The 14,197-nt window shown below is 36.1% G+C and overlaps 4 protein-coding genes across 14 annotated transcripts in view; 2 read left to right on the forward strand and 2 right to left on the reverse strand.

Annotated features, from left to right (window-relative positions):
• The window catches only part of LOC125656907 (uncharacterized), a 49,532-nt gene that overhangs the window by 3,010 nt on the left and 32,325 nt on the right, over positions 1-14,197 (forward strand). For all 11 annotated transcript variants that reach the window (XM_048887531.2, XM_056143662.1, XM_056143654.1 and 8 more), the window contains exon 2: positions 189-277. The gene's annotated coding sequence lies outside the window, so the exon portion shown is untranslated. The remainder of the gene's footprint in view (positions 1-188; positions 278-14,197) is intronic.
• LOC125656625 (uncharacterized) lies at positions 305-1,225 on the forward strand. The gene has a single exon (XM_048887230.1). It carries the CDS (start codon positions 305-307, stop codon positions 1,223-1,225), a length of 921 nt encoding a protein of 306 aa, XP_048743187.1.
• Positions 7,107-10,348, reverse strand: LOC125667936 (uncharacterized; the record flags this gene model as incomplete). Its single annotated transcript, XM_056143671.1, has 1 exon — positions 7,107-10,348. A coding segment is annotated over one exon (1,077 nt), but the record flags the coding sequence as incomplete, so codon positions are not given.
• Positions 7,107-13,605, reverse strand: LOC125649823 (uncharacterized). The gene has a single exon (XM_056143669.1). The coding sequence runs from the start codon at positions 13,187-13,189 to the stop codon at positions 11,834-11,836; it is 1,356 nt and encodes a 451-aa protein (XP_055999644.1). The 5' UTR covers positions 13,190-13,605; the 3' UTR covers positions 7,107-11,833.

Below are 14,197 nucleotides of genomic sequence, written 5' to 3' on the forward strand. Positions count from 1 at the left end.
TGTGAAAGGTCATGGTAAAATGCTATGAGACTGATAAAGGTCAAGGTCATTGATCAAGTTTAAATTTGACACATTTGAATGATACCATGCTCACAAATCTTATAGCAATGTTGTCTTCAATCAGTGAAATACTTCAAATTTATAAATTGCAGTATTAATTATTTAATCATTCTTTTTATCTATTCTAGAGAGGAAGATAATGTGAAAAACATGTGGAAAAGCTAGAGACTATGAACTGGTAATTGAAAGTAGACCATCAAATATTACGGACTTTCATGTAAGTAAGCAAACTTCAAGTATAGATATGGCCAACGTGTGCATTCAGATGTGTGAGTCCATGTACCAGCTGCCGTCCCGAATTTCCTGCTTCCTGCTCATGCTTATCCAGGGAGGAATACTTAACTATTATCTGGTAACCCACAAAAATGTCTACTGGTATGGCTGGATTGGTGCAGATGTTGCAATCGCATTTGTGCTATTTGTGGCTTTTATGATTTCGTATCGACATCTTAAATATATTCGGAGATCGAGTACCAGTAACAGGCCCATCCAGGCTGGTAGTCTGCCCCTGGGTTACTTTGCTTGGTTTATTTACTCGCTTGCCCTGGCAGGAAGGGTAGGAATAATTTTCAATGACTTTGCTTGGAAACTCAATGAAGAAGATGTGTTTGGACCAAATACTTTAAAAATTACCATCTCCTTAGCTGCTATTATATTTTTGTTGCTGTTGATGAGTCATCACGATGCTGAACCAAACACTAAACGTCGTTACTACATCGAGGAAATGACCGCCACAGTCGTGTTTGACATTCTGGATTCTGTGGACGCTCTGGACATTATGTTTGAGAAAAACGACATTGACGATTTGCCCAATGGAATGGGGTTGTGTATCATCAGCATTTCCTGCCTAAACCTGATCCTGCCGGTTTTTCCGCTGTGTACACTGAGTCGAACCCACTTTGGACATCACGTGAACCACGAGACGATCATCCTCTTACATAAACTGTCACTGGTTTTTGTAGTCAATCTGCCATTACTGGTGTTCAGGCTAGTTTTGTGGCATGCTCTCAGTAAAGAAATCTCCATTTTCCCGGTAAAGAACGTGATTGTGATGTTTCTAGTTTTTCAAGATCTGTACGAGAAAAATCGACAGAAACTACGGGCAAGAGACGAGACGGACTCCACAGCCTCCCATGAGATGAAACGATTTCCCGTCCTGTCGTGATGGTGGATATAAATCTGTGTTGCTGTACATGTATATTAAGATATTTTATACGGTAATATGAAGGATGTTGTGATATTTGATAGATTTGCTTATATATTTTGTGTAACACAATATTGGTTTATATTCCTCAATGGAAATATGGTAATTTTTTTATTTGGTTGTATTTTATAAGAATTGATAATTTCATCCAATATTTCAAGTTTGGCAATAGATCTATTGCTTTTTGCTTTTCCACTTAAGTTTTAGCAGTGATGTTTCAATAGTTTAAACTTACAACATAAATCAATATGTAGAAATGTACAAGTCAGTTTAAAACATAAGTTTTGAACATGTTTAAGTAGATAATAAGAAATACCCAAAACAAGGATAGTTTCAGTCACTAATTGATGAATTACTGAGGAAATTACATTGATGGATTACTTTATGATTTCCATGTAGTCTCTACAGCTTTAAGTATCAATTTTGAAATTCTGTTAAATTGTATGTTTACTTATGAAATGTGTGATGTTAAAACATTGATGCTTATATTGAATGCTTTGAGAATTCAAACTAGACACGTGTTGCAAGATGTTAAAGTCAGATTGAAATCCGTCTCACTTACCTACAAAATATGATCGAAATTGTGAAGATGTTAAAAAATTTACAAAAGTGTTAAGTACAGCAGCAAAATTGAATGTGACAAGTGGAAAAAATTAGCAGAAAATTGACAGTTGATGCTGAAAATCAACTTTCATTTGCATCCGAGAAATATTTACACAATTCACAAATATCCCCGTCTCACAAATTTTATTTTATTTTTATTTATTTTATTTTTTTACAAATGGTGTACATGTACATGTTGACTGACCCCATGAATTTTACTTTGGGATAAATCGAAAATAAGAATAGTCACAAATAAATTTTATGCAGATTTTTGGTTTTGATAAAATTTGCTCAGTATATAGACTGCATGTATAGAAGTAATAGTGGTACAATTTATATTTAAAATGGTACATGCATATATGCCCTGGTCCCGCGGGTACTCACAGAAACCTAATATATCAATAAGAGAAATATACGTCCTGGTCCCGAGGTACACACAGAAACCTAATATATCAATAAGAGAAATATACGTCCTGGTCCCGAGGTACACACAGAAAATTAATATATCAATAAGAGAAATATACGTCCTGGTCCCGAGGTACACACAGAAACCTAATATATAATATATAAATACTTTTTTAATATATATGTATGCAAGACAACTTATTAAAATGGTATACACATTGATATATTATATACATGTATATTGGGAATACTAGTTTAGGTGGTAATTCATTTGTAAACATATTTATTTATAAAACAGGGTGTCTCATTTTCCATATGTTTAGTGTACTACAATGAGCTATATGTAATGTACAAAAAGAAGATGTTATTTATGTAATTATATCAAAGTCAGAATGTCTTTAACTCTCGTGTAGGACTGCAGAGTAAGCCATTGACTTTCTGTCATACACTAAAACAAACATTCACTGATGTCCACGTACATATATATTTTATGTCCTCCGAAAGATGATGCTCTTACCCATGGAAATTCTTGGATGTTCTAATTTTCTTCTGGTTTTAATTTAAGTTCATACTAATATGTAGTGGATTTATACCGCATAGATTCCTTGTCATTTGAAAGTATTTGATAAAATTGATTTGTGAGAAGCCTCGACAACAACAACACTCGTATGAAATCTAATTTCTTATTTATCTTACGCTAATTTTCATAGAATGGAGGCCTGTTGGCATGTTAGCTAGAGCATGCATATAATTTTATATTCATGAAAACCGACAATGGCAACTTTATCCAAACTAATTATTCTTGTGATAGAATTTTAATTCACAGTAATATACATTCATTTAATATGTAGTGTTCTTTTTTCAGTTATAGGAGTCGGTAGATATTAGAAATTTTATGCTTCTGATGCTGAACTGATGATTTTTTGTGCATTATACTGTGCATTTTTTTTATTTTAAAATTATTATTTCTGTATGTTTAGCAATCATTCCACATGTTAGGTAGAGAAATTCCATGTTGTGTGCAATATGTTTATTCAGTCCATATTTTATTAAAGTTAACTTATTTTATCTGTTATTATACAGCATAAGATGTATCCTAATTTGTATTTTGTTTAGAGAGCTATGTAAATAGACATGTTCTCTTTATTATATATTTACATCCTGATTTTACTTGGCAATATAAGATTCCTTTCATTTCTATGTTTTCAATAACACTCGAGATCGTCAGCTTTTCCTCAAGTTACCAAGGATCGAATTAGAAGCAATTGCCTCCATCTTCACTAATCTGTAAATTGACTTCATTGTTTTTTACATATATAGACGTATTAATGTGAAATTTTACATTGAAGCACAGTGCAAGAAATACCATATGAAATGTTGACAGTTTCCTGTTTAAACCTTCAGGTTATCTTCTTTGAGCTGTTTTTTATCTTGCCTGTTTTAATGTGTTCATTTCCATTTACATACATTCAAAACCTTCAAATGGCACATTACAATGCAAAGCCTATTGTATATCTGTATATTAAGTGATTGCTCATTATGCATGAATAGCCGTTGTTATAAATTTTCTTGTTTTTAATCGAGTAAATGTTCAGAATCATCGACTTATTATCTGGTGAATGTCTTTGTGAAACACTGTTATTTTTTATTTAAATCATTTTAAAGTCTACAAAATCAAGGGACGAGGTTCACAAAGGGCATATAATAATAATAATAATACCATATTTATATAGCACCCTTTCCATACACTATGTACGCTCAAAGGTGCTTTACAATGCATATATACCTTACAACAGAATGTTATACACATAATACATAGAAAATAAATAAAACATTAAAATCTGTACCTATCCTCATTGTACGTATTAAACATGAAAACACAAGATACTATAAATATGCTAGATAAGAATAAACATCAGTTTCAGGGCGTATTAAAATAATAATAATAATGAAATACACACACGCACACACAGCATATAATGTCTCGGGTATAATACATTAAAACATACAATTCCTTTTATATTGACCCACGGTCGGAAATCCACGGTCGGAAATCCATGGTGGGTCACACTTCTTTGAGGTAAAAGCAGTGCGATCGACTGTACGTGGGTTTCCGACGATGATATTGACCTTGGAATAATTTACCATAAAATTCAAGATTATAAGATTAAAATTTTAGAAGTTGAAAATCATCAAAAGTAATTGTTATGTATGTCTCGGTCATCATGAGAAGTTCAGATCTGCAATTTTGTCAGAACTAAATTATGAAAATTAATTGTTTTCATTAAAATCATGTTAATATATATATACACTGTATATTTAAAAAATGCACCCCTCCCCCCTTGCCAAACATCAGAATACCATAGATGATAAATTATCAGTGTTTAATTGTATCTTTAAAGAATGAAAGTGATAGAAAAACCGTGGCTTGGTGTCCATGGTTTTACACTTCATAAACAACCAGTACTGTAAACTGACTCAAGCCATTGTAAATGTATATATATATATATACCCTTGTAAATTTTATTGAAAGCCTGATAGGAATTACCAGTACATAATGTCCATCATCACATTTGTTCTAAAGTTCTCATGGGCCCTTCCCGACAGTAATTTTTCTAGTTTTATTTTTCAAAAAAAAAAATATTTCTTTTAAATTAGATTATTGTAAAATAATGAAACTACTATATTGTGCTTTTAAAATACAATTAGTTAATTAGGTTAATTTTGTGAACTTCAGTACTCTATTGGTCAATTCAAGCAAGTATAATTTAAAATGAATTTGAGAAAACCCATGCATGTATCTAATTAAAGTGTATTAGTTACACATTGAATCAGTATTTGGTATTAAAGTTTATATTTAAAAAAATACGTGCCATAATCGTGTCATAATAAGAATACATGGAAATTTTAGGAAAAAATGCAATTTACAATAAATTTTTGTTTGCATTCATTCATGATTAAATTTTTAATCTGAAAATGAATCTCAAAATAATATATGTGTAGAATTATTATCCAGAATTATTATACATGTAGTGAATTTTTTTTTACATGAATGGACATGTTGATTATACTCAATCCAGACCCCTCGGGTTTTGGAAATATTATCATAATTCATAACACTAGATGCTTGTGTTTAATTAACAAGATTATTGCTGTTTTTGCCTTGAATCTGTACATGTCCGAAGTTGTTTGAACAGAGTTGCTGGATTAAAAAAATGTGAAATATTTTTTGTGGCCATTTACATGTACATACATTTGTAATAGAGAAACAGCGTAAGATGCAAATGAGCTTAGGGTGTGTTTGTGAGTTTAAATGTGCAGGTTTTAGAAATGAGCTTTGTTAAATAGTACATGTATTAACAATGGTAAAATGGTTTGCAAATGAGAATTCCAAAAGATGAACTTGCTGTGTGTTGGTGATATTGAAGAATTTTTAGGTGTTTTTTTTCCTGATTTTGTTTTAAGATTTCTTTATTTTGTGATGTGAAGCCTAATGTACCAATAAATGTTATCTCAAAATGTTTTACTGCCTTTGATATTATGCTTTACTGCCTTTTGATTGGCTAGCTCAATATGAATATCAAACGTTTTACTGCCTTTGATTGGCTAGCTCAATATGAATTTAATGTCATTGTTTTACTGCCTTTGATTGGCTATAAGCTCAATATGAATGTCATTGTTTTACTGCCTTTGATTGGCTAACTCAAAGTGAATGTCATTGAGTGCAAGATTAAAGCAGTGCTGGTATAGAAAAGATAGATGATTCAAAGGAGAGATTCTAAAAGACGTAAAACCCTCTTTTTTTATTATTATATACAATGTAAATCCAATACAATATACAAAGAACCATGTTTTTACCATCAATTTTGGAGTCCGTGAAAATCAAATGCAGTTGAAGAATGAAATCGAATAAAGAAATGCATATATTCTATGGACAAATAACTTTGGCTGTCTATATACCTAACAAAGTGATATTGTTCCATCATTTGAAATATAACTTCCTTTTTGGATTAGATGTATAAACTTGCACGATCAATTGGATTTACAAGAAATGGCTGGAGCTGGGATCAATGAAATACCTTCAAAGCTCTGGGGAAAAAAAGTTTCTAACAAAATGAGTAAGGAGATGAAAGGAATATTGTCATCAGTTGAAGCAAACCAAAACAATTATGTATCTGTGAAATTCACAAAGGATTGGACCAAGTTCCAAACATTTGTACAATTAATGTTTTGCATTTGTTTATTTCCCAGCTTGATTGCCGGAATTGATTTATCACATAGCACTATCTATCTGTTGAAGGATGGTCAAGTGGAAAATTGGGTATATTGCTTTTCCTTGAAGATTGCAATTCATTCTTGATTTGTGTGGAAAATATTGATTTTAGTTTACTGTGCAGTAGATTAATGGCTCCTTTCTCAAATGTCTTACAACTAAAATAGAAGAATTCATTCTGCCTTTCAATCAAATACACATCACTAGGGTATTATTAAGTTTGGAAGTTTCTCCACTAGTTCAGAAAATCTGCAGGAGATGAAGTTCTTTTCCTAGTTTTTCTTATCTAATTTTAGAGAATGGCCTTATATAATTTTTCACAGTGAATTTAAGCACACTTTGATTTCACCATACCCTGTACACTGTGGATAATTATTCAAATGTTGCAGGTTTCATGTGACTTTTGTATTCCAGTTTTAGGGGGCAAAATACGGCCTTTAAGTATCATATATATGTGTGAAACTTGTTCAAGATGTTTGTTGTGGCATTCTCTATAATGCACCTTAAGTGTAAATGTTCTGGAACAACACTTTCCATTATTTATACACAACCACCAGACAGTCAGAGTTTAACATTTATTTACATATCCAACTGAAAACTCATATTGATTACTAACATACATGCCTACATCAGAAGAACATACAATATGTACAAAACAACAAAAAATAAAATACAGTTTGGCGTTCTGGGGGCTTCTCATTCTTATAACTCCAATACTACATAACTATATGTACTCTACTCTACTCTACACTAACTCTAGTGAACTAGCCTTGGGCTGATCCCAGCAGGTCACGTACGACCATCTGGACTAAAACCACAACTAAGCAACTGGCTGATCCCAGTGAGCTACCCCGGGTTGATCCCAACGGGTCCAAAAGGAGTGATGAAGCTCCGGGCTGATCCCAAGGAGCTACCCGCGACTGAATCTAGCGGGTTAATGAACACAAAAAACAAGCTCCGGGCTGATCCCAAGGAGCTGCCCGGGGTGATCCCAGCGGGCGAGAAAACAGACTGAAGCTCCGGGCTGATCCCAGGGAGCTGAATGAGCAAATCCCCATGCATGCAAAACTGAATGGAAATGAAGCTCCGGGCTGATCCCAGGGAGCTTACCCGGGGCTGATCCCAGCGGGTAACCAACAAACCCGAATACAAATCCAATGAAGCTCGAGCTGATCTGTGAGCTTAACCATGTATATACAGAGAAACATAGACGTGGCCGAGATTCCTGCCCGAATAACGTGTCAACCTAATATCTACAATATACCGCCTGCCAACATAATTCATATACAGGTTCTAATACAATACATGTACATATAAACAAATAATGTATGTAATAAGTAAATAATCCCTTGGGGGCAAAATTCCCCCAGGAATGAACGCTCCCTTGGGGGCAAAATTCCCCCAGGAATGAACGCCATGAACAAAAGGAATGAGGAGCCCCAATAAGAGAAGAGAGCCGGGGAAGTTGATGGGGAAGGTGGGTGGGTAGCTGCTGTTACTTTCAGTCTCCTACAAGGCTATACAATGAACTTAATCAGCATCCCCCTCTAGGCATCAATGCTCCCGGCTACTCTAATCTGATTGGTCATCTAATTACACTGACCAATACCAAATCTAATTTTAGAATCGATATGATAAATAAAAACAAAGCAACATCAAATATCCTAATTAAACATAGTTAGCTAAGTACAGGAAAAGGAAACCAACGTTGTGTATAAATAATAATTTAATAAATCAAATTTCAATTTATACACAACCACCAGACAGTCAGAGTTTAACATTTATTTACATATCCAACTGAAAACTCATATTGATTACTAACATACATGCCTACATCAGAAGAACATACAATATGTACAAAACAACAAAAAATAAAATACAGTTTGGCGTTCTGGGGGCTTCTCATTCTTATAACTCCAATACTACATAACTATATGTACTCTACTCTACTCTACACTAACTCTAGTGAACTAGCCTTGGGCTGATCCCAGCAGGTCACGTACGACCATCTGGACTAAAACCACAACTAAGCAACTGGCTGATCCCAGTGAGCTACCCCGGGTTGATCCCAACGGGTCCAAAAGGAGTGATGAAGCTCCGGGCTGATCCCAAGGAGCTACCCGCGACTGAATCTAGCGGGTTAATGAACACAAAAAACAAGCTCCGGGCTGATCCCAAGGAGCTGCCCGGGGTGATCCCAGCGGGCGAGAAAACAGACTGAAGCTCCGGGCTGATCCCAGGGAGCTGAATGAGCAAATCCCCATGCATGCAAAACTGAATGGAAATGAAGCTCCGGGCTGATCCCAGGGAGCTTACCCGGGGCTGATCCCAGCGGGTAACCAACAAACCCGAATACAAATCCAATGAAGCTCGAGCTGATCTGTGAGCTTAACCATGTATATACAGAGAAACATAGACGTGGCCGAGATTCCTGCCCGAATAACGTGTCAACCTAATATCTACAATATACCGCCTGCCAACATAATTCATATACAGGTTCTAATACAATACATGTACATATAAACAAATAATGTATGTAATAAGTAAATAATCCCTTGGGGGCAAAATTCCCCCAGGAATGAACGCCAAATGAACGAAAGGAATGAGTGAAGCCCCCAAGAACCGGTAGTCATGAAAAAAGAAAAAAAAAAAAAAAAAAATTTTTAACATGTAATAATAATAGGCTCATGTACACAGTAGAAAAGAAAAAAAAAAGAAACAACATATTACAAATATGACATTTGTACTTGTGCTTTTTGAACAGCCTCTACATCTGTTCTAATATATCTGTTGTAGCAGTCTGAAGACCAACGACCTAATTCTTTAATAACATGATCTTCAACACCAGCTGCAGCCGCTGCTGTAGCTGCACCTATCCTAAAAGAATGACCTGAAAATTTGTTATCATCATATCCAATCCGAAGGAGTATCTCTTTCAGTTGCAGAACAAAAGTGTCTCTTGGCATGGGTTTAAGGTTAAATTCATTGTCTACAAATAATGGCGATTTGCCAGTGTTTGAACTAAACAGAGATTTGCGAGCATCTAAATATGATATCATGGTGTACACCGGTTTAAAGTGGTCATTTTCAAAAATAACAATTTCAACACCTTTTGAAAATGGATCTGTTTTGGAGGTTCTTAATTTCAAAACAAAAGCACTTCCTCCTGGTTTAATATGTACATCTGAGATTTGTAAAAAATTTTCTACATTCTGAGATTTGCATGTGATTTCACCACATCTCAAAAAACCAAAAAATGCACATGAATACATACATTTTAACATGAGATCTACAAAAGGAGAAAAAACTCCCTGGTCTAAAACATTCCATATTTGTGCTAAAATTCTTGTAGTAATAGGAAAACGCTTGTGATGGACATTTGACTGTAATCTTTTAACACCTCTTAACACATAATGCAACTGATCGCATCCTTTCAAGACATCGCCCAATCCAGACTTAATATAGTGAAACCTAATGCCAGCAAGATATAATTTAATGGTGTCATGTTTCAATTTCAGCACCGATTTACAATGTGTCACAAAATAAACAAGGTCTGATTCTTGTATGAGAGGTAACCCATGCTTGGAGAACTTAGCACCATTCATAATCATAAAGTTCTGAAAACACTGTAAGGCTGAAGAATATGTCTTGCGAGTTGACTGGTTCAGTGAAGCTTCCCAAAGTCCCTGCAACTCCTGATCTAGTCTGTCATCATCACCGAATGATGCACGCAAGGCACTGGAAAGGGGTTGGCTTGGGGAGCTAAGGTTCGGAATCTCTGCATCTGGAAACGAGAGAGAGAGTCAGCAATACAGTTTTTTGTACCTTCAATATGCTTAGCATGAATGATATAATGGTTGCTAGCCGCGTGAAAAGTCAAAGTTCTCATAAGTTTCATTATGCTTTTAATTTTCGAACGTCCCTTGCATATAATATCTACGGTTGCTCTGTTATCACAATGAAACAAAATGCGCTTCCTTTTCCATTTATCGCCCCACAGAAGACATGCCATCACTATGGGGTAGAGTTCAAAGAAGGCCATTGATGTCTTCTCTTGCAAAATTTCTTTGGGAAAATATCCTTGAAACCAGTCATTCTGGTAAAATCCACCAAAGGAAGATGGGGTGGCATCCGTGAAAAGTTGAATATCTGCTGCATTCACAATGTCATCATTGATGAAAAAAGAAACGCCATTCCATGAACGAAGGAATTTAGCCCACATAGTGAGATCTGCTCGGCACATACTGTCTAACTGAATATGGTAATGTAATGGTTCTACAGTTGTGGATAGAGCGATAAGGTGTGAAATAAAAGATCGTCCTGGTAGGATTACTCTACATGCAAAGTTTAAGTGTCCAAGTAAACTAAGTAATTCCCTTTTTGTACAGGATTTGCGGTGCAGGAACGATTCCACTATTTCTGAGATGCGATCAATCTTGTCCTTAGGTAACCTTGCTATCATGTTGAAAGAATCCAAGTAGATACCCAAGTATTCCAATTCCGTATTTGGGCCTTCAGTCTTTTTAACCGACAGTGGAATCCCCAAGTCTTTGAAAAGGCTAAGCAGCTTTAGCTTAATTTCGGTAGCATTCGAGTCTGGAGGAACGACTACTAGGAAATCATCAAGTAGGTGTAGAATATTGGGCATTTGGTATTTGTGTGTAGCAATCCAGCACACTGCAAAGGACAAGCTATCAAAAATTTTGGGACTTGAACGACTTCCAAATACTAAACGTTTGTAAAAATAATATTGGTTTTCCCACTTAACACCATGAAAGGGCCACAATTGAAGGCAGATAGGCATTATTTTAAATGCATCTGTGATATCGGTTTTTATCAACATAGAATTCTTTCCACATTTTTTGATAAGCTGTATAGCATCGTCTATGGTCACATAGCTGAGAGAAAAGTCTTCTTTGTTGATCAAGTCATTCAAGCTAGGATTATCTAAGTCATTATGAGGCGCCGACATGTCCACGATGAGTCTCTTTTTCTTAGAATATTTACTAATTGCTATACCAATTGGATTTATACGGTAATGAGGAAAAGGAAATCTGTAAAGGGACCCAATAGGTAACCCTTGTCAACTTCCTGTTGTAGTAGTTCCGTTACACTGTTGGAATACTGAATCGCCGACTTGAGATTTTTACATTCAAAGTTATTGTTTGGAATATTTTTGAACCCCGTGTAAAAGCCACATCGTAATCCATTAATCAAATACTGTGTGAAATCCCTATCTGGGTGGTCTATCAGCAGATCTTGTAGTATATCTATCTGCACTGGTGTCGTTATTTCGAAGTCGAAATTTCCCTCTGTGGCTTCTGGTGAGTGGAGGCCCCAAAGAACTGGGGCCAACTGGAGTTTTTTGTGCTTGGACAGTTAAGTTTGGAATGGTCTTCTTTGCATTCCAAGCAAATATGAGCATTCCTGCATCTGGCTAGTTGACAACCCCGTTGTCCATTGAAATTGTTGCAGATTTCTCTACCTGCGTGGAAGTTTCTCTTGCGCCCGTACGAATCGTTGCTGTCAGTGGGTCTTCTGTTGGCATTCAATGGACAGAATCCAGTCAGATGTAGGGTGCTGTTGCAAGCAGCACATGACTGGGGCTTTGAGTTGGCAAATATGTTGCAAAACAATGTATTGTTACGAATTGACCAATCCACTAAAATGTTGTTGAATTTCAGCTGAGCCGCGGCCATAAGGCTAAAATGGCGGTGATATTCGTAAAAACCTTTCCCAGGATAACGGGTGGCCATGTCCACTAAGTCTCTCTCATACAAATCTAATTCCGATCTCCGGTGAGGGTAGGCCTCACACATAACGTTCTTATAAATGCCGAAAGCTTGAATGAATTCCCCAATGGTCAGGAAACGTTGCAGTCTCTGGTCAGACTTGCCCTCTGGTGACTCAATGGGAGTGAAGTAGGGAATAAGAAGAGTGGCTAGGTTCACGTCCTTACCTGACACTATCTGCTGTCTCAGTTGTGGCGATATAGTCTCTACCAATGGTAATGATTCAGAAGCGTAGCCATAGGTCGTCCTCACATTGTTGAGCTGACCAGGTGATCCAGCAGCAGCCGAGACTTGACGCGATTGGAAAGCAGAGAAAGCGGAAGCCAGATCATAACCACGGCTTTCATTCGTCGGAGAAATGGGCAAAGAGTCTGTGGATACGTGTACTGTAGACAGACCCGCCGAAGTTGGAGGTTCGTTGTTACCGGTGGTCACCCGTGTTGCATTTCTTGCCGTTTCTGTCCGGAGAAGCGGTCTCCCTGCAACGGCATTGTCCGACTGAATATTAGCCTGAGCGGTAAGAGAATTCACTCTAGTGTTTAACGACACCACACTTTGTTGCAGCGATTGAACCGTTGATGTCAACTTTGACACCAAGTCTACCAACACTCTCTGTTCGCCATTGTTGTTTACTCGTTGCGTTGCATTGTGGGATGTGTCATTGTGGGACTGCGTAAGTCTATTTATAGGATTCTCATTCTCTTCAATCAAACGTATCAACACGGATCGGCGAGCATTGGTGGGAAAGTTAATACCGCGGGAATTCAGAGTTTCTCTCAAACGTGCCGAAGTCCAATTAGCAGGTAGTTCAGGATTGTACGGTACCGATCGATTAGATCGCTTAGGTCCCATGGCGGGAAAATAATGCACCAGTCACACAAACAAATACAACTCCCAGAATCTTCTATATATGTGGAAAACACTACATGAAAACGTCTCCAAGATGAATAGTAAGTTCCAATATGATCATTGAAAGGAATCACGATATAGATAAATGTTGAAAAGGCAAAAATAATAGCTGCTGTTACTTTCAGTCTCCTACAAGGCTATACAATGAACTTAATCAGCATCCCCCTCTAGGCATCAATGCTCCCGGCTACTCTAATCTGATTGGTCATCTAATTACACTGACCAATACCAAATCTAATTTTAGAATCGATATGATAAATAAAAACAAAGCAACATCAAATATCCTAATTAAACATAGTTAGCTAAGTACAGGAAAAGGAAACCAACGTTGTGTATAAATAATAATTTAATAAATCAAATTTCAAATAAACATTATTCAATCTTCTCACATTCAAACTAAATTTTGATATGATTTTGACTACGGATTACTCCTTTTACCTGATCAAATTATAGGGCTCAGGGTGGGTGTGACCGGTCGACAGGGCATGCTTACTCCTCCTAGACACCTGATCCCACCTCTGGTATATCCAGGGGTCTGTGTTTGCCCAACTCTATATATTTTGTATTCCTTATAGGAGTTATGAGATTGCATGATCACTGTTTGCTATGTTCACATTTATTGTATAAGGTATATAATTATCTTCTTTAATGCTTTTGAAACTAAATGGTTATTTAGAATGAGCAAATAGCCCTTTACCTTAATTGTAAATTTCTTGATCCCAGGGTAGGGGTTTTGACATTAGGGTGACCAATATGGTCAGTGATTAAATGTGTTAACAATTGAACATTTTTAACTTCTTAATAAAACTATCTTTCCAATTCTTTTCAGATTTGGTTTGAAGTATCTTTTAAACAAGGGGACATAAACTGTAAATTTCAGGACTTTTGCACCCCCTGGGACCTTTAATAGGGGCAGGGCAAAAACTGCTAAATATTTAACAATTTCGAAAA

This window comes from Ostrea edulis, chromosome 7, assembly GCF_947568905.1.
Source record: "Ostrea edulis chromosome 7, xbOstEdul1.1, whole genome shotgun sequence".
Taxonomy (NCBI): Eukaryota; Metazoa; Mollusca; class Bivalvia; order Ostreida; family Ostreidae; genus Ostrea; species Ostrea edulis.

Coding starts and splice junctions, on each gene's coding strand:
- LOC125649823 (XM_056143669.1), bottom strand. CDS start 13,189: ATGGGACCTAAGCGATCTAATCGATCGGTACCGTACAATCCTGAACTA.
- LOC125656625 (XM_048887230.1), top strand. CDS start 305: ATGGCCAACGTGTGCATTCAGATGTGTGAGTCCATGTACCAGCTGCCG.